General features: G+C 39.2%; 1 protein-coding gene across 1 annotated transcript in view; it reads left to right on the forward strand.

Annotated features, from left to right (window-relative positions):
- The window catches only part of macf1a (microtubule actin crosslinking factor 1a), a 134,013-nt gene that overhangs the window by 63,040 nt on the left and 47,457 nt on the right, over positions 1–23,516 (forward strand). Inside the window, 1 exon segment of the mRNA XM_073821602.1 lies at positions 369–869. Coding sequence (XP_073677703.1) covers positions 369–869 — 501 coding nt within the window.

Here is a 23,516-nt window from a genome sequence, read left to right on the forward strand (position 1 = left end):
ATTCGCAAGAAAAAGTCAGAATTGTGAGAAAAAAAATTTATATCTCGCAATTCTGACTTTATAACTCACAATTGCGAGATTATATCATGCAATTCTGAGAAAAAAAGTCAGCACGATGTAAACTCGCAATTGCAGGCGGAAAGGGCTTCCATACCTTCCATACTGACAGGATGGAAAGTGCCATTTGAGAAATGGAAAGCCTCTATTGTTATTTTAAACTGTCTTCCCAAGAGCGTATGTTTGAAAACATCTAAGGAATGATTGAGTTTTTCTTAGTTAAAAGCACTGATGCGACAAATGACAAAATGTGCTCAAAATAGTGAAATGATTAAAAAATCCTGCATGTGTCCCTTCTCTTTCCCTCACAGACTGAGCAGTGCTGCTCATCCTTGGAGTCCCGGTTGCAAGGTGTGGGAGAGGTCCAGTCACATGTTCGAGATGTTTTCTCCCGCCTGGCTGATTTGGACGATGAGTTGGACAGCCTCAGCCCTGTGGGACGGGATGCTGATTCCTTGGCCTCACAGGCTGATGCTGTCAGGGGCTTCTTGGGTCGGCTTGACGCCCTCCGTGCCGAGCTAGACAGTCATGGTGGAGAATGCACGACTATGCTGCGTCGAGAGGGAAGCTCTCCTGATCTTCTAGCCCTCAGGAGAGAGACCGAAGCCCTGAGCAGACAGGCAGGCAAGCTGGCAGAGCGAGGCCAAAACCGCCTGGCATTAATAGAAGCCGCAGAAGAGCGTGTGAAGGAGTTCTACGGCCGACTAGGTGACCTACAAGGGTTGCTAGGACGGGCAGAGGAGGTGCTGAACACACAGGCCGTCGTTGGGACAGAAGTGGAGGTCATCAAACAGCAGCTTCAGGAATTCAAGGTAGGAAAAAGTTTAAGCAAACTTATGTGTTTGCAATATCAAATTGCATTCTTTGCTTACAATGTTCGTGTGCCACAGGCAGTTCTAAGGTTTCAGACTTTCAGTCTACCTAAACATGAGCTCATATGGCACAGGGTGGTTATTTCTTTTTCTTTTTAAATATTTAAACAAGGTCTAGCAAAGCTTATGTTGTGCATCATGTGGTTTACCCAAGTATGACGTGTTCCTGAATCAGCCACCCTAATCCTGAATTCAGTAGGCAATGATTTGCAGATGATGCAGGATGATGTTCCAGAACCAGGAAAGAATGCTGATCCAGGAACATGTACTAATTGTGTAAATCGCATTGTGATTAAGTGTTAAAGGAGACATATTATTACAATATATAATGTAAGTCTCAGGTGTCCCCTGAATAATGTGTCTGTGAAGTTTCAGCTTAAAATACCCCACAGATCATATATTATATCATTTTGAAAATGCCCAGTGGCATTGAGTGGAAGCAGAAACATGCTGTTTTCGTCCCTGGCTCTTTAAATGCAAATGAGCTGCTGGTCCCCATCCCCTTTTTCAGAATAGGGCTGTGCCTTTATTGCACTTACCTCAGATACTCTGCTCTGATTTTGATTATTATGTCTATTGCGCTAAAATCATGCGTTTTAAACCGTATTAGTTTAAACTTCTGATATACAGTTTTAAACTAAGTTCTAAACTAAGTTATCTTTCATGTCTTATTGCGCTTTAACTGTTAAAAACACACGAGTTTCAGTCAGTTATGTCTGTGAAGGTAAACAGCTGGGAAAGAAATCACATTTATGTTACATCTGTGTGGCAGCAGCATAATATACAGTAAATAAATCAATTAAGCCACTGTTTTCTTGTCTCATCTGAGGCTGGGACTCTAAATAGTGTTCTGTCTTGTCTGTGCATCCAATTAAAGAACAGTTAGCCTGCTTTGCTCGAAATTTTGCCATGGCTTTAGAAATGGTACACCGTTATCGCTTGCGAAAACAAAATGATGGCACCTGGATGGTAACATGCAGATTGCAGAAAAAAAATTATGGGTTGTCCATTTTTACGTTTTCTGGGTTGGTAGATGCACAGGGGGACCTGATTATAAAACTTAATCATGGAAAATCAGATTTTCATGATATGTCACCTTCAAATGGTTCAAATTTGCAAGAACATGTCACTCTATTTTGCACACTCTTAAATCTTACCTCTTACCTCTTAAGTATGTGTGTTTAAAATAGAAAAAGCATGGAAAATGTTTCAAGATCTGTGTGGTAATTTCAAAATCTGTATTACTGCAGGCCGAAAGCTCTCCCTCTTAATAAATCCTCCTTTATCAACATGTTCTTGCAGTTTTCCTCTCATTATGTACTCTGTGATGGTTTCAAGAGAATAAGGAGAGACGTGTCAGCTCTTTCTCCTCAAGAGTGGGCTGCTTGGGTTCACCTTTCCTCCCCTGACCGTCTGATGAAATGTCTGTATCTCTTACTCATGCCTCTTGAGGGTGGTGAAAGAAAGAAGTGTGTGCGAGTGAAGAGGTGTAGGTGGAAGTGGGAAGATATAGAGCTGAGGAAATGACGGATGTGGTGGGTGTCAGAGACCTCCAGGAGCAGAAGAGTGAATCAGTGCTGTAGAAAATATGCCTGGCTGAGACTGAATCATTCCTTCCTCTGCCATGTTTGATTGCTCAGCAACAACAGTATGGCTAGTTTATACGACTTGGAGTGCTATTGAGGTAGTCCAGTGAACTTAATTTGAACATTTAAAGATTTTAAATGGCAGTAAACATTTAGTGCTCATAAGTTCTTGGAATTTGGAAGGGTGAAATTTGTTACTCTGATTTGCGTTCTTCAGAGATGTTGTAATTTCCTGCGAGGTAAATCTTCCATTGCAGCCTTTCTTTCCACTGCGTGCCAACATGAAGAGTTCATTAACGATGTCAGCCCTGTGATAGACACTGAGCTAAATCTGACCACACAGCTAATCTGTGTCAGTCCATAGCGTCAATATTGAACCGTAAGAAGGGAGGAGGTCAGGTGCAAAAACTCTCTCTATTACACTACCATCTGAAAGATCATGTGAGACTGTGAGACTTGAGTAATGATGCTGAAAATTGTTTTGTCATCACAGGAATAAATTACAATTTAAAATTTATTATAGTAAAAAAAAAAGAGTTTTAAATGCTTTTACTTTTTTGATTTAATAAATGCAGCCTTGGTGAACAAAAGAGGCATCAGTTTTAATCAGCCAAGCAGGCAGTTATTGATCAGTGCTCAAATATGAATTATGCATACCCAAATATGGATTATGGGCAATACATTGTTCTGTCATTAGTTAAAATTATTTATTTTCAATGAAGTGTCCTTTATTTGTCTTGTTATGAACTACTTTGTAGAAACTTGGATCACTGAGAAGTCTTTTGTCTTTTTTCCATTTTTGAGTGTTTCTGCTTTTCTACTCCTCGTCTACCCACTTGCTTGTCTCATACCTTCACTCCTACCTCATCTCATCATAGGCGTAACAATCTAATAAAGCTCTCTATCAAATCTTTAATGGTACTGAATGCACACCATCACTCACCATCCCCTTTTCTGCTTTTCATTCTGATATAAATAAAAGCAGGTTGTATAAATGTGTTTCAGAGCACAGGCAGACAGCTAGAGGGCCAGAAAAGGGAATGAATAGAGAACAGAAGAAGACGTAGCTGAATAAGAAGTGGGTGTTGTCAGTATGGTCTGCAGCAAAGCTGATGTGGATGTCTAATCAATAGAGGGTTGAAGTAGAGTTTAGGAACCAAGTCAAAGACAGGACAAAGTTGTAAATAAATTAGTGGTGGGCCGTTATCGGCGTTAACGTGAGACTCTTATCGGGCGATAAAAAAAATATCGCCGTTAATCTATTCTCAAAGTTGGGTTGGGAGCTGGGTCTATACTACGCAAGCTATGATGACTTTCACCTTGATAGTTTAGCGCGGATGTACTGTATACCTAGCCGAATTGCACTGTAGTATCGCGATACCATGCAGTATTTTGTTCATTTAAAATTCTATTCTACAAAATGAATCAAAGTTTCATAAATAAAAAGATGTAAATGAAAACAGACATTTTTTTCTCTGAATACTTCATTAATGTGAATGAATGACTGGCTATTGTTTTCCATGAAATCATGTCAACATAACTCATCTTAGCAATGCGCAGAAGCTGCATGAAGTGACATTTAGATGTGGTATTTATACATTTAGACTTTATTTATAATTGCATAAATAATAGATTACAGACTAATGTTTTAAATACAAAACTCTGAATATAGAAATATTATGGGAAAGAATGTAATATGATGAGAAACTTAAACCCGTCAGCAGGTGGCAGCAGTGTTTGTGATTGAATCACTCGTTCAAACGATTCTTTCAAAACAGCTGAATCATTCAGGAGTGAATCAAATGACTGTTTTTATGAATGGCTTAGTGAATCAGTGATTCGCCCAAACCAACGCAGATATGGATTCGAACACAGAAACGAAACAAAAACATCTTGCTGAACTGTCAGGAGCATTTTTGCTCGCATATCTTGAAAGTAAGCAGCTTATATATTAAAACATTAATTTATAATATATAAAATATATATAATGATTAATAAGAACCAAGTGGAAAGCAGCTAGTATGTTAATGAATGGAATTGCATTCGTGATCAACGATCCTTCCAGAAACTAATTATTTCACCTGTTCTAAAAGTGGGCAAAGGAATGAAAATACGAAAAAACTATAAATATGTTGAATAAGTGATTCTTGAACTGCTATTTTTTTTAAATAACATCAGACGGTCTGAATCAGACCCTCTCTTCTGATAAACTGCAGCGTGAACAACGACGTGCGCGTGCACCTTCTCATTTCAAACTGAACTGAAGCGTCGGGAGACACTGGATACCATATGAAGCTTAGAGACAGCCTGCCCTGTACTACACAAAGCACAGCAGAAAGACATTTTGGTGTGCTGGCGTGCATGTTCAAATGAACGTTTTAAACAGTGTTCCTGCCGTGCATATACTTCCGTTTCAAAAATGCAATGGCACCGCGGGTATTTTTAAGCTTTAGTATCGCGATACTACCGTAGTACCGGTATACCGTGCAACCCTAATGCCTACTGTGAAATGACCACATAATCAAACGAGAGGTGCTAACATGGATGCAGCTATGAAGCCGCCGGGTTTGCTTCAGGGCAGGGGCGTTGCTAGACCCTTTTTACTGGGGCACGTGCCCCAGTGAAAATCTGCTGTGCCCCAGTAAAATCTCAAATTTGAGTTATAATTTACTTTGATAATCCTGAAATAAAGACATTAAACTATATGCGACAACTGAATTGACGCTTCTGAATGCAATGCAGTCTAACCGAAGACTATGCACGCAGATATCCATGCCCGTGCGCGTCTGTGTATTTAACTGCAACACGCACGTCGCGCAGCCTTTAACGCAGAAGTACATGCAGTGTAGGAATAGTTGGTTGCACAAGCTTGTATAATTAATTGTTGTAAATGCAATTGTCAAGCAGTTTGTGATGCATTTTGGAAACAGGAGATGAGCCCCTGGTCTAATGCGCCACCTGGCTTGAGAAACCCGTTCTCAAAGACTTACTTTTAGTCATTATTTGGGTAGCACACATATTCTGAATGCCTTCGGCAGAATTCAAATTAGCCATTTTAATCTAGATTAATCTAGATTAATCCCAAGATTACAGTGAGATTAATCTAGATTAAAAAAAATTAATCTATTCCCACCACTAAAATAAATATAAATCATGTTGGCATATTGATGGGTTGCACTTTTATAAAATCCAAGTTTGTTTCTTAGTATTGTAAATTTCTCTATCAGGAAATATAACTTTCAACATAATAATAATAATAATAATAAGCCAATTCTTAATATGCCTAAAGGTCCACTAAAGTGCTTCGAAACACGTAGTGTTGTTCTATGTGTTGATGTAATTTCAACTGAAACAGGAAAACAGGGCTATTTTTTAAATAGCCAATAGTGTTTAATTTATATCACAGCTTGGGTCAGAGCCTTTGAGCTCAGTAAAGTTGCATTTGACAGCGTATGGCAGCCAAAATCCTCATCCATATCGCTATAAAATGCAGCATTCTGTATAGAAGTTTTATGGTCTGCGCCGACTCGCACTTATGATCCTCTGTGCGCAAAACCAGACTTCTTTCACCACAATGGAAAGCATATTAACGCTGTCTGAATCGTTCCCTTTACCCAATATAGTGCATTACGTGCCATTCACTGTACAGAAAATACAAATTCTGTCAAAAAGTGGCTGATTTCAGCCACAGCTTCAGCGTCTATGTATAGTGTAGGGGGTGGGACGCTTTGGATTCTGGAGAGCATTTGATTGGACAGAATGTTTGATTTTGAAATTCCAAAATGCAGTTTAAATCCAGCTTCAAAGGGCTCTCAACGATCCCAGCTGAGGAAGAAGGGACTTATCTAGTGAAACGATCGGTTGTTTTCTAAAAATAAATTTACAATTTATTTACTTTTTAACCTCAAACGCTCTGCATTCCAGCTCTGATCTTGTCTTTTCTAGCTCTGTCGAAAACTCCCATTTCATTTTCTCCTCCAACTTCAAAATCGTTCTACATCGCTACAGTACCGATCCATTGTTTACAAAGTGAACATTCAAAAAAGGTCAAACGCCCTTTACAAAAAAAACCCAAAAAAAAACAGCGATGTAGGACAATTTTGAAGTTGGAGGAGAAAATGAGTTTTTCGACATACCCTAACTGTCTTGAACCAGAAGAGTTCATGCAGAAAACAAGACGGGCATTTGAGGTTAAAAAGTTTATACATTGTACATTTTTTGAGAAAATAATCAATCGTTTCACTAGATAAGACCTTTCTTTCCTCGACTGGGATCATTGAGAGCCCTTTGAAGCTACATTTAAACTGCATTTTGGAATATGGAAAAAAATCCTGAAATGTTTTTCTCAAAAAACATAATTTCATTACGACTGAAGAAAGAAAGACTTGGGGGTGAGTACATTATCTGTAAAAATTACTCTTTTAAAGGTCCCATATCGTCAAAATCAAAATTTCCTGGCTTTTTTCATGATAACTAAGGTCTAGGGGCTATCTAACTACCATATGAGTTTCAAAACAGTCAATCCACAGTAAACTGCACACAGCCTGCTTAAAGTAGCTGTTCATTTTCATGAGCCACTGTGACTTCCGTAACGATGTGACGTCCGATCGACTCAAGTCACCGCCTTCAGTCACAAACCAACGTCCCACCCTCCTTTTGTCAAACCCCCAGACAACAACGCATCCATTCCATTGAGCAACAACAACAGGAAAACAAGTGGAGAAAACCCTGTTCAGTCGATAGATGTCAAGCTACGATCATTACACAGGCTTCAGAACAACGTGAATATAAGAGACCAGCGGCACGTCAACTTCAGCCTCTTTCACACAGCGATTCCGGTAAATACACGGATAATGTGTCCCATGATTTGTTCCGGAATTGTTTAATTTGGTTCATTCACAGTTGTTTTCCGGAATCTGTGCGTGCTTTACACACAAACCATAATGACATGTGACTTTTGGATGTGAGATATAATGCGACGCGTACGTTTCACTAAACTGAAACTAACCTGAACAAACTGTGCTTCAGCGCTGATAGTGAGGAGCTGGCTCTGCCTGATGATCGCTGCTTCATTCCACTTTCATGTAACGTTATTTTTCGTTGTGAAGAGTCGCTTGATAACGTGCATCATTACTACAACACTGCCTTTAGGTTCTGGCTTTGGTTCACACAGTTCCCGTAATTTTCCAGAATCAGCGCGCATTGTGAAAGGGGCTTTACTAAAGCAACAGTTATGTAGCCTACTGCATTCGGTGTTTGTAAAAGAAAAAACATTAATGATCATTCTAAAATATCCTGTTGAGTATCAGCTCTCTCTGAGCTCTGAGCTCGCTTACGCTTACAGCATACATGACCGTAGTTACCTGTGATTGGCCTGGTTGTGCGTCACTCAGAAAACAACAGGCCAATCAGAAGAGAGGCTCATGAATATTAATTAGATGGGCCAAAATCGACCTGTTTTTGACAGAGCTCCTAAAAAAGGAGCTGTAAAAGTATATTGAGATGGATTTTGGCACTTATACCGCAAATATATATTCTTAAGGACATCAACAAATAAAATAAACCTCCAGAAATGTGTACGATATGGGACCTTTAAGGCTATTATATTCATACTAAAAGCCAAAAAACTTCAATTCTGATTTCATTGGGACTTTAATAATCTTAGTTGTGTCTTTCTAAAAGCTCAGTCTGACTTTGTGTGACATGCACATATTCAGCAATTGGTATTATAACAAACAAAGGCAATGGAAAATTACTGCTTCATGTGACCTTGAAGACCTTGAAATAAAGAAGCCACTTACTGTATCTCTAACTCACTAAGACAGTACAGGTTGCACTGTGGGCTATAGCACCAAAAACAAAACAATATAAATGCAATTATTATTTGTATAGCTTTAATGATTATTTTTATATAAATGAATGGAAGTTTTTTAATAATAATATAAATTATATAAATTATATATTTTTTATGTATTTTTTTGAATTAAAGCAAAACACAAAGACATTCGGTGAATGGTTTTTTTTTTTTTTTTTTTTTGCACTTAAACTGTGCTTATATTAATGTTATGCTGCAGGAATATCATTTATAAGAGGAAAAAAAAATACATTTGAAAAATGCATTTCACAAGTGGACTTTTGAACCCCACTGCATGTATTTGCAGTCTGTGGCTTATTTTTAGGAAGCTGTGGAATGGGATCTCATTCATTACAAAGGGGAAGAAGAGAGAAAGCCGAATAAAATATGTTCAGAAAGACATCTTTGGTATTCATCCAACTAGGCTGCCAGCGTTTGTCATTTTTCCATCCTCTCTGCCCCATTTCTCTCCTTTCGTCTACCACTTCGTAATGAAACATTGTAAGATAAATTTGAGCGCAGCCCGTTCGTCTGCCACTAAATAGTCTGCTCTCATTTTCGCCTCGCTCCACGCAAGCCAGACTCCATTTCAAAGACACCAAATCCAAATGATGTCATTGCTCAAAGGGGCGGAGAGGGGAGGGTGATCCTGTGTGTGTGTCTGAGAGGTTTTTTTGTTGTGTAAGCTCCGTCGGGGCAGCTGCGGGGGGCATGGGGTATTAAGAGAAGGTGTCAGATTAGTCCGTATCATTGTTTAGCTTTTCAACAATGAGCGTATTGAGATGTCGTGGAAAGCGGCCGGAGAGAAAGAAGGAAACTTGTCGCACTTGTGACTTGTGAGTGTGAAATGTCTTGCCAGTGTCATCCGGTGCTTCCCGTCTGGATGTGTTCTCATATTTAGCAGCAGGTTGGCGTGCGCTATAGGGTGCTATGTAGACACAGAAGGTGTGTTTGTATGTTGTGGGAGTGTGGCCGCAGGTCCATGTGTGAGAATGTTTCTAATTCCAGTCCGTGTGGAGCGTCCGGCATCCCAGCTGTCTCCCCACCCTGGACCCTGTGAACACACTCACACACGCTCACATAAGCAGGGTGTGGTTGCCCCCTCTCCCTAAAATTCCTGTCCCTTATGTACCCTTGTGCGCTCCCATGTCGCCCGGTCCCATAGCAGCTGAAGCTTGAGCCGGCGGGGCGGGATGAAGTGCTAGACTGGAGTAAAACGAGGGCCCCCTGTCCAACTGGGAATTCCTTCGCAGGGCTGTTGGGATGAGGGAACGGCTTCTAAATCACATCAGGTTGTCCACACTGTCTTCACCCTCGCCGCTTATATCTTCACTCCCTTTACTCTTTCCATCCCTCCCATGCTCCTGCCGGTTTGTCTATTTTTGTCGACCTCTTTTTACGTAGTTTGTGATCACAGCTTTTCCTCAATAACAACTGCTCAGACTATGTCATGACCTGCCCTACCCCCCACCCAAACCTTAGGGGTTTCCCTCTAACATCATCAATCTTGTGGCCTCACAGTCACATGAAGCAGATTAGCACTGATTATTTTTCTGGAGGAATTAATTTTTCAATATAGCAGTAAGGTAATGGAAAGTTCTTTCAAAGAAGTACTGTGTATTGACATGGTTAATCTCATTTAAAAAAAACTCTTAAATAAAATGACTAAAAAATAATTTGCATTAAATCTGTTGCATTAAATGCAACAAATTCTACCATGAGGTATAATTACTTACACATATTTTGGATATCCTGTCGAAACGGAGATCCTATCAAACATTTTTAACTGGGTCTAGGTAGATAATTGTATTAGGGCCTCAATGCAGAAGACGCAGATAGAATCGCGGAATCCAGTCATAAAAACAGAATTACCTGTATAACTCAGAATGTCACGGAATTTGCCAAAATTTTCCATGAATAAATCAAAAGTAGGTCAGCACACTTAAATCAAAGTGCGATATGGACTAGTGTCTGTGAATATTAAGCTGCAACCCGTCATATTAAAAGTTAGGTTTAACTTGAAGAAACTGTGACAGAAATACACTACTAGTCAAAAGTTTTTTAATGTTTTTAAAGAATTATTTTCTGCTCACCAAGCCTGCATTTATTTGATTTAAAATACAGCAAAAGCAGTAATATAGTAAAATATTTTTAGTATTTAAAATAACTGCTTTCTATTTGAATATATTTTAAAATGCAATTTATTCGTGTGATCGAAGCTAAATTTTCAGCATCATTACTCTTCAGAAATCACTGTATTATGCTGATTTTCTGTACAAGAAATTATTATTATCAATATTTAAAACAGTTTTTTCAGGATTCTTTGATGAATAGAAAGATCCAAAGATCAGCATTTATCTGAAATAAAAAGCTTTTGGGGGTGAAGAAATAATTTAAATCAATACTTTTATTTAGCAAGGATGTTTTAAATTAATCTAAAGTGATGACAAAGAAACCTGAAAAAACAAGGAATCACAGGAATAAATGATATTTTAAAATATATTCAAATAGAAAGCAGTTACTTTAAATTGTAGAAATATTTCAAAATGTTACTGTTTTGCTGTATTTTGCAGCAAATAAATGCAGGCTTGGTGAGCAGAAGAGACTTCTTTTAAAAACATTAAACAACTTTTGACTGGTAGTGTATTTTACTCAATGCAATGATAGTACTATACTACTAATACAATTTTTATTAAAACATTATTTTTAAAGAAATATTTACTAGAAAAACTCTTTTTTTTTAATTGTTAAATATTCAACACAGTATTTCTGGAAAAAAATATAAAAGAAAATAATCTTTTTAATATATAAATTAATTAATAACAGATGCTTTTGATGATTTCGTGTAATAAATAGCTGCTAAATTGTCTAAGTTTCAAAGTTTCATGATTTTACTTAATTAGACATGCTTTTTGATTCATATTTTTTAGAAAATTAAAATGGGGAGAAAAGAATCCAACGAAATAAAAACAAAACAAAAATGGAATTTGAAAAAATAAAACAGAATATAGAAAAGAATGATACAAATTTCATATTTCTGTAGTCTCATACAGCTTTTTGTGGTTAATTATTTTTCTCCATAATCTCTGCTTCCACCTTAGAGTTAAAGTTCTGCAAATTTACAGTTTCTGTCAGTCTGCTCATTTTCAGTTTATTTTTTCCACTAAGAGGTTGATTAAATTAGGATAACATGGTTAGGCTAATCTGATGACTTAATTTCTCTAAATTGACCGTTCTATACATCACACACTGGCATTCGTGTGTATGTGCACATGCGTGTGTTATGTCATGCTCTCACTAGCACTTCCCATTGCCTGCTATTGTTTCAGCTGTTGTGCATTACTGTGGCATTCCATAGAATAGCCCACTTTCCCTACCAGTTACTCTCAATTAGCTCACCAACAGAAATAAATAGCAACTTTATGTAAATATAGTGACCCCCTTTGACATTTGGAAATAATTACCAAGATAATAATCAGTGGGTGTGGGAACAAAAGGCTACTGATGCAGACTTTTATTGCATTTTATTTTGTTTCATATGTTGGTGTGTTTTTTCGAACAGAATAATAAATAGTTTTAATAATATAAAGAATATCAACTAAAGGTTAACCCTTTATAGGGCACTCATTGAAATACTTGGAAATTCTAAAATTCAACCCCAGAGTGTTATTGGAGGTTATTACAAGACCTTTAAACTTTTGTGACTTAATTTTTTTTTTAATGTTTTTATGTTGAAAATTAGGTTAAATGAAGTGATCATATATAGTCACTTGCCGGTCTATGGTAACTTTTTCCTCCCCAAAAAATGTGTATACATTTTAAATATAAGGCATAAATAAATACATAAAACAAATATAATATTCATAGAATATTTATTTAGAAACAATTTACACACAATTTATTTATTTATTTATATATATATATATATATATATATATATATATATATATATATATATATTTATTTATATATGGACACAAAAACTTAAAAGAATATTTATTTAGGAAATTAAAAATCTTGCTGTCTTCCTCGTCAGAACCCTAGATGGGGTCAGCTGGCACAACAAAACTGACTTCTATCCATAGATTTGTTGAGTAGACAGCTGCGAAAAGGTTTCTGAGTCAGTATCAAGCCCATGTTGATTTGTTTGTGAAAGAAAAGTGCAGATCTACTGAAAACATATAATATTCACATAAATAGTAAATTTATAATAAGAACTGAAAAAAATAGCATTAAGTACTGGTGGTACCACCTATTTTAGCAGAAATAATAAACACCAATCTATTGGTACTAAAACCAAAAGTACAAATTTTTCACTGTTTATTTCTTGATCATTTCAATAAATGGTTTAAGTTTGACACTGGATTACTGCATCATGGTATACAAGCCTTTGAAATATTCAGTGGACAAAAAACAGGCATAAAAACAGCCAAACTATCACTTGCCTTACTTTTACCTGAACCGGGCGTATGTCTAAAAATGGACATTCTGTTGTGTTACCACAAACGGGCGTATGATCAAATATGATCACACCATTTTTTTTACCACATCGTTCACTAATTTCTAGAAATCAAAAGCAAACAACGTCTATATCACCATATAACACAACTATTCAGCTATATAATGTGTGAGTTTCATTGACTTACCATTGTGCATTTCGATGCTTTCTCCGTTTTTGTGGGACAAAGTAGGAGCGTAAATCAGCATTTTCTCATTCCGGAAGAACGCTGAAGTTTGAAACGCCCCAGACAACTTCCGATTGGTCAGATGCCATTGTGTCGCTATCCGTGACGTAGACTAACATCCGTTGATTGGCTGGGACAAATCCATGTGCTTACACGATCTCATACAAGGGAGGCAGACGCTATTGAAAATGTTCGATTAAGTGATCAAATATGGTGCCTCGCCCTATAAAGGGTTAATGCCGTTAATGTGTTTAAAACTATTTTATTGCTTTAATTTTGCAGCCAGATCAGACACTCTCTCATTCGTAGAAGAGGTGTTTGTATTCCTGTCTCTGCTCCATATGTCTTTGTGTCGTTGGTGGTGGTGATCGAGAACAATGCACACATTGAGTCATTCAGGTAAAGCCTGGTGGTTAATTATAAATCTACTGCTGAGATAGAGAAAATGAGAGACATGCTTCCTAGTAACCAGCGTGGCAAAGGGAACGAGAGAAGAGGGGGGTAGATGAACAACCGAAACAAACAGATGAGGCTTTCAGTACCTTTTACTTTTAGTGCAATCAGGGAGAGAGAGAGAGTTGGAGTGGGTAAGCGACTGAAAAAAGAAAAAAACAATATCAACAGGTGCTCTGCTGAGGCAACAAATACCCCTCTAAAGTCAATAATGTTCTCGAGCCTCGTGCTTGCTTTGCTGAGTGACCGCCAGACTTTAAATGTGGGCTGTTTTAGTACAAGACACAAAGCAGTAGTAGCACTTTACCTATCCCAGTCAGTTTGGTTTCAACAAGAGTCTCTATATAGGATTTTGGGGCTGTGAACCCCTCCCTCTTCCTGTCTGAGTCAAGACTGTGACTCTTTAACCAGGCGTGACTGGCCAAATGACCAGTCACTGAAAGAATGAGGAAAAGTCGAGTGGGGGATGCACCAGTCAAGAAGTCATGAATTTAATTGGTATCAGGAAGTGCAATGAGAAGGTTTTTGTGTACAAATATATTTGGTTTTATTGTTTATCTTCCAGTAACACAGCTCACTGAAACCTAGTTTGATGTGGCTCGAGGGAAAGAGCACAAGCAGCACTAGCAAAATGGACAACAAACCTCTTTTGTTTCTGCTGGGAGGTTTGTGTTGGAAGCGGCCATGACAGCTGCAACCCAACTGACACAGAAGGGGAAAGAGTTTATAAGAAAGACAGAGTATTTAGCTTGCTTGACATGCAGGCCACGGGGAGCGTGGTGGTTCAGAGCAACAGTTAGATCACTGAGGACGAACAAGCCCCTCCCCCTTTTCATGCGTGAGTGTGTGCATTTTTCTGCATGCATTTGTGCTTCTTGGACTGAGTGCTAGGAAGAATGGCCAGACATGCGTTCAGTGTTTATTCTCTGCTGGAGCTTCTTAAAGGAATAGTTCAAAATTGACTGACCCATGTGGCTTTCTTTTTGCTACGAAGCACAAAGGAAAAGTTTCCTTGTAATCGCAATGAATGGGTACTGAAGCCTTTCAACAGAGACTTTTGAGCTATATTCCACATCTTCTAAAGTCATATGATTGCATTATTTGAGAAAGTTTTTGGCATGTTAATAAAAGCTCATTACAGAAGTAGCAGTGTGTCAGTGAATAATGATTTATGGGGATGTAACAATACAATACATTTCGTGGTATCGTGATATAGCAAAACTGTCTCGATGTTATCATGGTCACATGACGAAATAAAACTATCTTCCAGGCAAAAACTGTAGTTTTTAAAATGTGTTTAAATGTCTTATTGTTACATAAAAGGTCTTTACAGTTGTGTTTTGGGCCATTATGCTTTGGCGCAGTATCTGTCAAACGAACTAAAACCGAAAGCGCAATATGGCTTACTCCCTTCATCAAGTTTTCGCTGCTCATTTTAAAACGAAGCCCAGACTTTGTTCAGGCGATCAGCTTGTGATCCGGTGTTTTCCTTGCCTCAAAACATCTCTGTTAACAGTGAATTCAGTGAACGCATTTATTGCATGTGCTGTGAGTTTAGCATGCGTTTGGGAACACAACAGCCACCAGTTATGCTTAATTTTCGTGGCAGATGATTACAGCATTTTACTAGATTGGTAGTGAGACGTGTTTTTGTAAGTCTGTTTTCACTTTCCTGCAATTTTCGTCAAAATAAATGCTTAAAAGTGCAGAATGAATTGCTGACAGTAGTTTAAATGCGTAATGCTACTGCAGTCCGAATTCAAAATATCTCTTTCAAGTGTAGAAATTAGGAAGGAAGTATTGTATGTCCCTACTATAATGTAAAGCAAATATATTATACCTATAAAATATTCATTTTCATTTATTTTGTTTCACAATATATGGCTATTACTGTCATTGTTGTTATTATTATTATTATTATTATATTCTAATTTGTTTGGCTTTCTAAAACACCAGTATGAATGTAAATTAGACTGGGACAGTATATCACAAATAAAAAGAGGGTTGAGTCCCCTTTAAAGTTCAGGTACAAGTCAAGTCACTGACTTTTTTCTGGCTTAAGTTTTTCTAAGAAAATGGGTTGAAGCTCTTATTTTTAACTCTTAAAGTGAATTAGATATAACATAACACAATAAATATTGATGTCGTTACATCCCTAACAATATATATTAGTCTGTTTTTCACACAAAGCTAACGTATAACTTCAAAAGATTTAAAACATGGCACACAAGTTGCATTGACCTTTTTCCTTAGTGCTTTTCCATCCTTTTTGAAATGTAGTGGCAATGAAAAATTTCTCCTTTTATGTTGCGTTGAAGAAAACCATGTGGGTTTGAAATGCCAAGAAGAGTGAGTACCTTTACGCTTTTAAAGAAGCATAGACAGATTGTGATCTGTGCAGAACAATGAAAATGAAGTGCTTAGCACAAAGAAACATTTAAAAGCTCACACTTTATACTCTCATTTCTTGTTGGTTTGAATTGGTGGACTCTTCTAAGTGGAATGTTCATTCATTTTCGTGTTGTGTTATCCTAAAGCCCCTCATCAGAGGCCCCAGCCCCCCCTTATGGTCTCTCCTGACAGGATTGTGTTACCGAAGAGTAGCAGACGGGAATGCACAAGTGGGGTGTGTGAATATGGCAGACTTTTGTATGTCCTCCTGTATTGTTTTGCTGTTACAGAGGGCCTATCTGAAAAAAGAGGGAGGGAGGGAGGGGACAGAACAGTAAGAAGGAATGTGTACACTGTGCAGGGGATTTTTGTTTCCACGTATGGCACTTTGTTTGAGGGGGTAAAGAACGGCAGCCGTTATTTCTTTAATTCCCTCTTCCAAGTTCCCTCCTCTTTTGGTTTGACCACTCCCACTTCGGTTATCATTTTCACTCTCACTTTTCCTGTCTGTCTGTCTATTGTGATCTTGAGTTTGTGTTTTGCCTCAGGCATTTGGCTTTTTTTGAGTGGGAGTGTTTATCCCAGCTGATTCAGGTTTAGATTACAGCAAAGTAATGAATATAACAAACACAAACTGAAAAAATGAGCTGTATCAGTCACACAGTTGAGTCATTGAAGCTTACTGTACACATAATAAAATAAAACTCTTTGTGAGAGCTTGTAGCCTCTCTTCTTCAATACTGTTTTGCATTTACAAAGATGGTTTATATAGCTTAGTATGTGATAAGCTGCTCCCGTTATCCAGTGATTCTGCAGAAACACGTCAGATCCCCGGATTGGTCACTCCCACTGACTGCATGGACTGCATGGTCCCTCCTCCCACTCACTTTATCTTGGGCTCACTCCTCTAGCCTTGTATCGTGTGTTTTTTTGGAAGGGGAAACCGGCATGATTGGACCACTTCCTGTGTTTTAATACCATAGCAGGAAACAGAACAAACGGAGCTGGATTCAAACAAAAACAGAGAGAGAGAGGAGGGAGAGAGCAAGAGAGAGAAAAAAGAGAGAGCCGAGAGTGTGTGTGTGTGTGTGTGTGTGTGTGAGAGAGAGAGAAAGGGGGAGTGAACGAGAGAGGAAAACTGGGAGATTTTTTTAGCAGCTGCAAACCATTTCAGCTGTGTAGTGGCTTTAGAACAGACGCAGAGAAAAGCGTGTATGAGAAAGAAAGTCTGCACAAGAAGAAACCAGAGAATAGAAGAGCAAGGAGCTTGTGTGGAGACTAGCTGAGCTCTTGTGTTTGGACTGCTGAAAGAAGAAAATAAGAGAAGAGGGAGCGTGTCCGGGGATTGTCTGGAAATCGCAGTGCCTGAAGTGCAAGGCAGCACTTGGAATGAAGCTCTGTCTGGGTCTCTGCCTTCTGGATACAGTCCCCTGACTCTCCACTTTCTCCCCAGCTGCACCGGACTCATTGGATCTCCATACCCTCAACCCTCCTGGACACAGATACCTTGGATTTTCCCCCAAGCTCTGGATGAAAGGATTGCCCAAAAGAAATTCTTCTTTTTTCATGTTCGGAGAACATCTTTCTTACTTTTAATATGAAATGAACATGTCACAAAGAGTGTTGGATTTCATTGATTTCAGTCCCTCGTGCTCTGTCTGCTGAAGAGGACTAGATAAAAGAAGAGGATGAGGTATTTCAGGCACAGATGGCTTCTCTTCCTGACATGCTCTATTAATGCTTCATTATAGGATTAAAAAGAGGAAGCAGAAATTGATAAAGAATACCCGTCTGGAACACTGGTAGGACTGTCGGAAGTGTGAGTCTGTTACGGTTTTATGACTGTTTCTTTCGTGTTGTCAAGTTTACAGCGCTTTTTGTTTTTAAGTCAAGATGCTTTGTTTTTGGAAATACTTACAAGGAATTATGGCTATTACCTTGCATAATTAGAAGAAAAAGGGAGATGAGAGACAAAATCTCCTGACTGGCACTTTTTGTTTTTCTTTGAACTCAGTTTTATGTAACAGAGTGTGGAGTTCTCACCTTAAAAGGAGCCTCATACAGCTTTGGCTGCTGCTCTTGGAGATGGTGAAAGTAGCTGAAACCCTGCTTTGATTTTTCCTGTTGTGGCAGCGGGAAGGAGAGTCAAGAGGAAGCAGCACTAAGGAAGGAAAGGATTTTGGATTTTGCTCTTGTTTTGAGGGTTTAGGACTCAGCGGTTCATAAAGGAAACAAAGGAATACTGTCCATAAGGGATGTTATTATCCTGTTGTGGATTTTGCACATTTGACTCGGACACTTTCCAGCCTTTTGTAAATTTTTCTTTATACTTAATATGCTACTGCAAAGATTCATCTGTGCAAAAGAGACATTTCTAATGCATATCAGCATTGCACGTGCAGATGCCGCCATGTAGCTCTGAATCGAGGGCTCGTATCTTTTCTTACTTGGATATTTATCCTGGATGTTAAGCATCATAATACATTGTATACTGAGAATTCAGTGCATCACCATTACAGAACTCATGGGTGAGCTATTGAAGTAGTTCAGAACCTTACTGTTACTCACAGCAGGCTTTGTTTGTGGAATAGTAACCATCCCATCTCAGCCCCTTGAGGGCGCTGTGGTTTGGGATGGGAAAACCTCTGAGCCGCCCGGACTGCTTGCGGCAGAACCCCAGGTGCCTTGGGAAGGGCGATGATGAGGAGGCATACATTGAGGACTGCTATGTACCCCAGCGCTCGATTTACGACACTATGCGCATCAATGAGCAGATTGATCAAGGCTCGAAGCTCAGCCAGCCTTCTCGCAGCACTCTGGGCTCAGGGGGAGGTGAGGGGAGTACGATCTCCAGCAATGGGACGTTGGGAGCCGACATGGGTGGAGTATTTGTTGCACGGGGAGGGCCTGCAGATGCAGGTGTGAAAAGGCTGGATGAACGAGTTATTTTTGATGCTCTGAAACTCACCGGTGACCCTCAAAGTATGTCACCTGTCGGAGGAGTCGGCTCTGCAGTGGTCATTCCTGCATCAAACTCAGCTGCTGTTGGGGCAGCTGTTGTGACCAAAAGGCGGCACCAGGGCGGTGACAAAAAGGACAATCCAAACCGCCGATCCTGGAAAGCATTCATGCCCCCTACTTACCCTGAGTTTGCAGAACGTTTAGAGCTTTCACCTGGAGAGAGTGGAGAGAAGCGTCTGTCTGGGGCTGGAATCCCAGTCTCGCCTCTTCACCCTGTACCGTCGTTACTAGCCTCATCTATTCCTTCAACACCGTTGGCACCACCTTTCTCACGTTCCCCTGCTTCATCTGGAGGTCCTCAAACTCCACCCGTCTCCAGTTCCCCGTCTTTCACTCCCACTGTTAGCCCTGTTCCTTCCCATCTTCCTCATCCTCTCAGACAAAAACAGCCCCTTCAACTGCTCTCTCACAAACCTGCCACTGCTTTCTCTTCTCCCGCAAAAGAACAACAAAGCACAGAGACTAGTTTTGCTCAGTCAAACTCGCCACAACCTAGTCCTAGTATCTCTCAGGCTGAGAGAAAGAGAGGTGAGCAGAACAAACAAACTCAAGCCCCAATGTGTGTTAGAAGTATATCCGAAGAGCCACAACAAAACTGGGATACTACCGCAGCTAAAACCTCTGATAATGAGCGAGACTCACCTCTACTGGAACAAGACCAAGACACCACTCCGCTGATACCGCCAAAACCGGTATTTTGTCCTCCCACTAAAGCCCGTACCTGGCCCCGTAGTATGAGGGGTAATAAAAGATCCCTGGGGCATATGAAGGTTCTTCCTATCCTGCCCCCACTGCCCCCTGTTCTTGGTGAGGAGAGCGATGAGGAATCTTTGTACCTTCTGGATCCTCCATCACCTTTTTTGCAAGAAGAAGGACTGAATTATGGGGGCCTGCCCCTGTCTCCATGTATCAGTCAAGAGGGTGGTGAGGATGGTTTATTAGGTTGGCCTCCTCCTACTGGCGGCCTACGAGAGAAGACCGCCTCAGAACTTTGCTTCGAAGAAGATGAACGCAGAATCTTGGAAGAGTTAGAGGAGGAGAATGACACAGACAGAGAGCAAGAAAAGAAAGAAGAGGAACAGAGACTGGAGATGGAGGAGAGAAACTGGCAGGCAGTGTTGAAACTGGAGAGCAGTGAAACAAGTGGTATATCTTGGGAGGTCGAAGAGGAGGAGTCGCAGTTACAGGACTGGGAGACACAACAACTTGCATCCTCAGGCCACTGGCCCCTTTTGACACCTCCTGTAGGATTCGGAGGCTCGGAGGCCCCCAGTGCTTCCCCTTGCCCCAGCTCAGAGGCCGGTTCAGATGATCTCTTTCTTGAGCTAGAAAGACAGTGTTTGGAAGAGGACACTGACAAAGCAACGGTGTCTGAGCAGAGGGATCCTTCTCATACATCTGAATACTTTGATACTTTTGACAAACTGTTTGTGGTGAAAATGGATCAAGTTGATGCCAAACATGAATGTGACATCAAAGAGCTGTATGATGAAGAATGTGCTGTGATGTCAGCACTTGATGTCACAGATTTTGTAAAGCACACCGATTTGACTGAGCCATGTGTAACACAAATGAATCAAAGCTCAAAAGAAAGTTTTACATTTGAAGATATTGACCAAAGCCCAGACCAACTGCAAAGTTGTCTTCCCTGCATTAGTGAGGGTAATAATCATGATCAGGATGATTATGCTTCATACATAGTTGATGCAGACGCTTTAGATTCTGAATCCAGTGGCATTCAAACCTCACACCAAGATGGGACTGTGCCATCCGATGCATTTCAAACTGTGAGCTATGAGCAACCAGAAAGTGATTCAGATTTAGGCAGTGGAGCTTCATCAGATCATGAACAGCAAGAGGATGAGGAGATACTGAAACAAGATGAGACATCTGACATTCATATCTCCTTACATCATGGACTTTTCCCCTTAGAGAATTTGAATGCAGATGCTGAATGTAATGTGAATCTAGGCATCTTTACGACTGATTTAGAAGGGGTGGAAATCGAGGACAGTATTCGCCAGTCCCCAAAGTGCTCTGTCTTGGAAGATAAAGCAGAAAGGGAAGTTAGGGACAGTCACTATGAGACTGTCTCTCATGAGAATGCAGTTTCCTCTGAGCCTGCTCAAGTAACTATGGAAATGACCTTTGACCAAGAGGGAGCTTCTTCAAAATCCGAGAAAAACGAAGAGATTTTAGTCTCCATGGAAGTATGTGTTCAAGAGGAGGTATCACATGAGTGGGAAGTAAAAGAAGCTGTTCAGGGAACTACAAGTACGCCAAAATCAAGCACCTCGTACCCCCAGTTAGACTCTCCTAATAATAATATTGAATCTGCTCCACCTTCCCCTCTGCCCATGTCAACCACTAAACATGAGTCAAGCACTGCAGGACTTGATAGCAAAGATGCTGATGCTTTTGTCGCAACAGACAGTTTTGTTTATTTAGCTGTGGCTGTGCCACCTCAGTATCCTCAGGATTGTCCCTCATCTCCATCAGTGGAATCAGCCCCTCCAAGCCCCCTCCCAAAAAGCTGCCCTGAGCCAGAGGAAGGGGCATTTCTCTCCTCCGATAGTTTTGTTTACCTGGCGGCCCCTGAGCGGCTTGTTTCCGATGGGGGCTCTGCTTGTGAAGACTGTCAGGATTTGGATTCTGAGTCAGAGGAGACCCAATCAGGTGTTGATTTTGTACTTGGATCAATGACTGGGGATAGTGAATGGGACTCAGATGGATCTGGCTTAGATCCTGTGCACCAACAGAGAGACCAGTGGGAGCAACTAGAGCCAGGTCTTTTATATGGCCTTTTTAACGAGGGCGAGAATGAGGGAAATTCTCAGGAGGGTGTGGAATCACATGACAATGACTGTGAGGACACCTGTGAAGCAAGTTCTGCGGAAGAAATCTCGCCAATAAAACATGACCTTGATTTGGACACAAAGGTAAAAAAAAAAAACCTTCATCAAGTTTATTGTTTAAGATGGTCAGTGCAAAGGTTACTCAGTTTATAGGTTGAGTTTTCTAAACCAGCTTTCGCTTTTGGTGCCCAAAAGCAGTGATTCAGCAGTGATTTTTAAACTAAGCACCTAAATTAAATTAATCTAAGGACAATCAGCTCTTAACAACAGTGTGTCAACTGATTGTATCTACATTTAATTGTGATAGTGTTTCTCTCAGTTATGCTCAATTCTAAAAGGCATTTAGACCAACTTTCTAGCTAGCAAACATTTAGCTCATTTAAACACTCATAGAACACTCATAAAAACTCTTTTTTACTTCTTTGGTACAGACCCAACTGTTGGTAGTGGTTCATAATAGTTGGTAATTTCCCCTCAAATTTGGGATGTTAAATGGTCCATAACTTTTTTTAAGTGATCCTCGACCTAAAATAGTTTGAGGTTCACTGATTTAGAATCACCTCACCAATATCCCTGTGAAGTCTACTAATGTTGTCCTTGGGTTTTTTTCCTGGAAATTGTTTACCTCACAAAGGTTTGTGGTTGTTGTCTGCTGTAGTGCTCTGTCAGAGAAATAATGTAGGTTAATGCTGCAGTAAATGTTGTCCTAGTTGTATAATAAGGTGCAACAGGGCTAAAGGTACATCTTAAGGTAATTATGTTTTCACTGTGTATGATTGCAGAAAAAAAGGTTTTATTGAACACTGATGGAGCAACACATTTTGTAGGAAAATACATTTTGGAAGTGGTTGTTATGTTCTTACAAATTGTATGAGGTGGTAAGGGGGACCATTAACCCCACATGGGAAGATTTTAAATGTTTTATAAAGAAGTCACTTCTGCTCACCAAGCCTGCATTTATTTGATCCAAAGTAAAGCAAAAACAGTAAAATGTTGAAATATTTTACTATTTAAAATAACTATTTTCTGTTTTAATATATTTTAAAATGGAATTTATTTCTGTGATTTCAAAGCTGAATTTTTAGCATCATTACTCCAGTCACATGATCCTTCAGAAATCATTGTAATATTCAGATTTGCTGCTCAAAAAACATTTATTATTAGTAGTATTATTATTATGTTGAAAAGAGCTGAGTAAACATTTTCAGTTTTCTTTGATGAATAAAAATTCCAGAAGAACAGAATTTATTTGAAATAAAAATCTTTTGTAACATTTTAATGTCTTTATTAGGCTTTTGAGCAATTAAAAATTTATTTATTTTGCTAAATGAAAGTATTAATTTCTATAATTTATTTCCTCAAAAAAAAAGCTTTGAATGGTATAGTGAATAATGTTACAAAAGCGTTAATGCTGATCTTTGGATCTTTCTATTCATCAAATAATCCTACTAATAACTGTTCTAAATGTTGATAATAATAATAAAAAATGGTTGTTTCTTGAACAGTAAATCAGCATATTAAAATTATTTTTGAAAGATCATGTGACACTTAAGACTGAAGTAATGATGTTGAAAATTTAGCTTTGATAAAATAAATGCAAGCTTGGTGAGCAGAACTGACTACTTTAAAAAACATTAAAAATCTTACTGTTCAAAAAATGTTGACTGGTAGTGTAGCTTTACAGTAGTAATAATACAAATGATATTTTATTATATGATATATTTAATATAATATTTTTTAAA

This window comes from Garra rufa, chromosome 17 (assembly GCF_049309525.1).
Source record: "Garra rufa chromosome 17, GarRuf1.0, whole genome shotgun sequence".
NCBI classification, from domain to species: domain Eukaryota; kingdom Metazoa; phylum Chordata; class Actinopteri; order Cypriniformes; family Cyprinidae; genus Garra; species Garra rufa.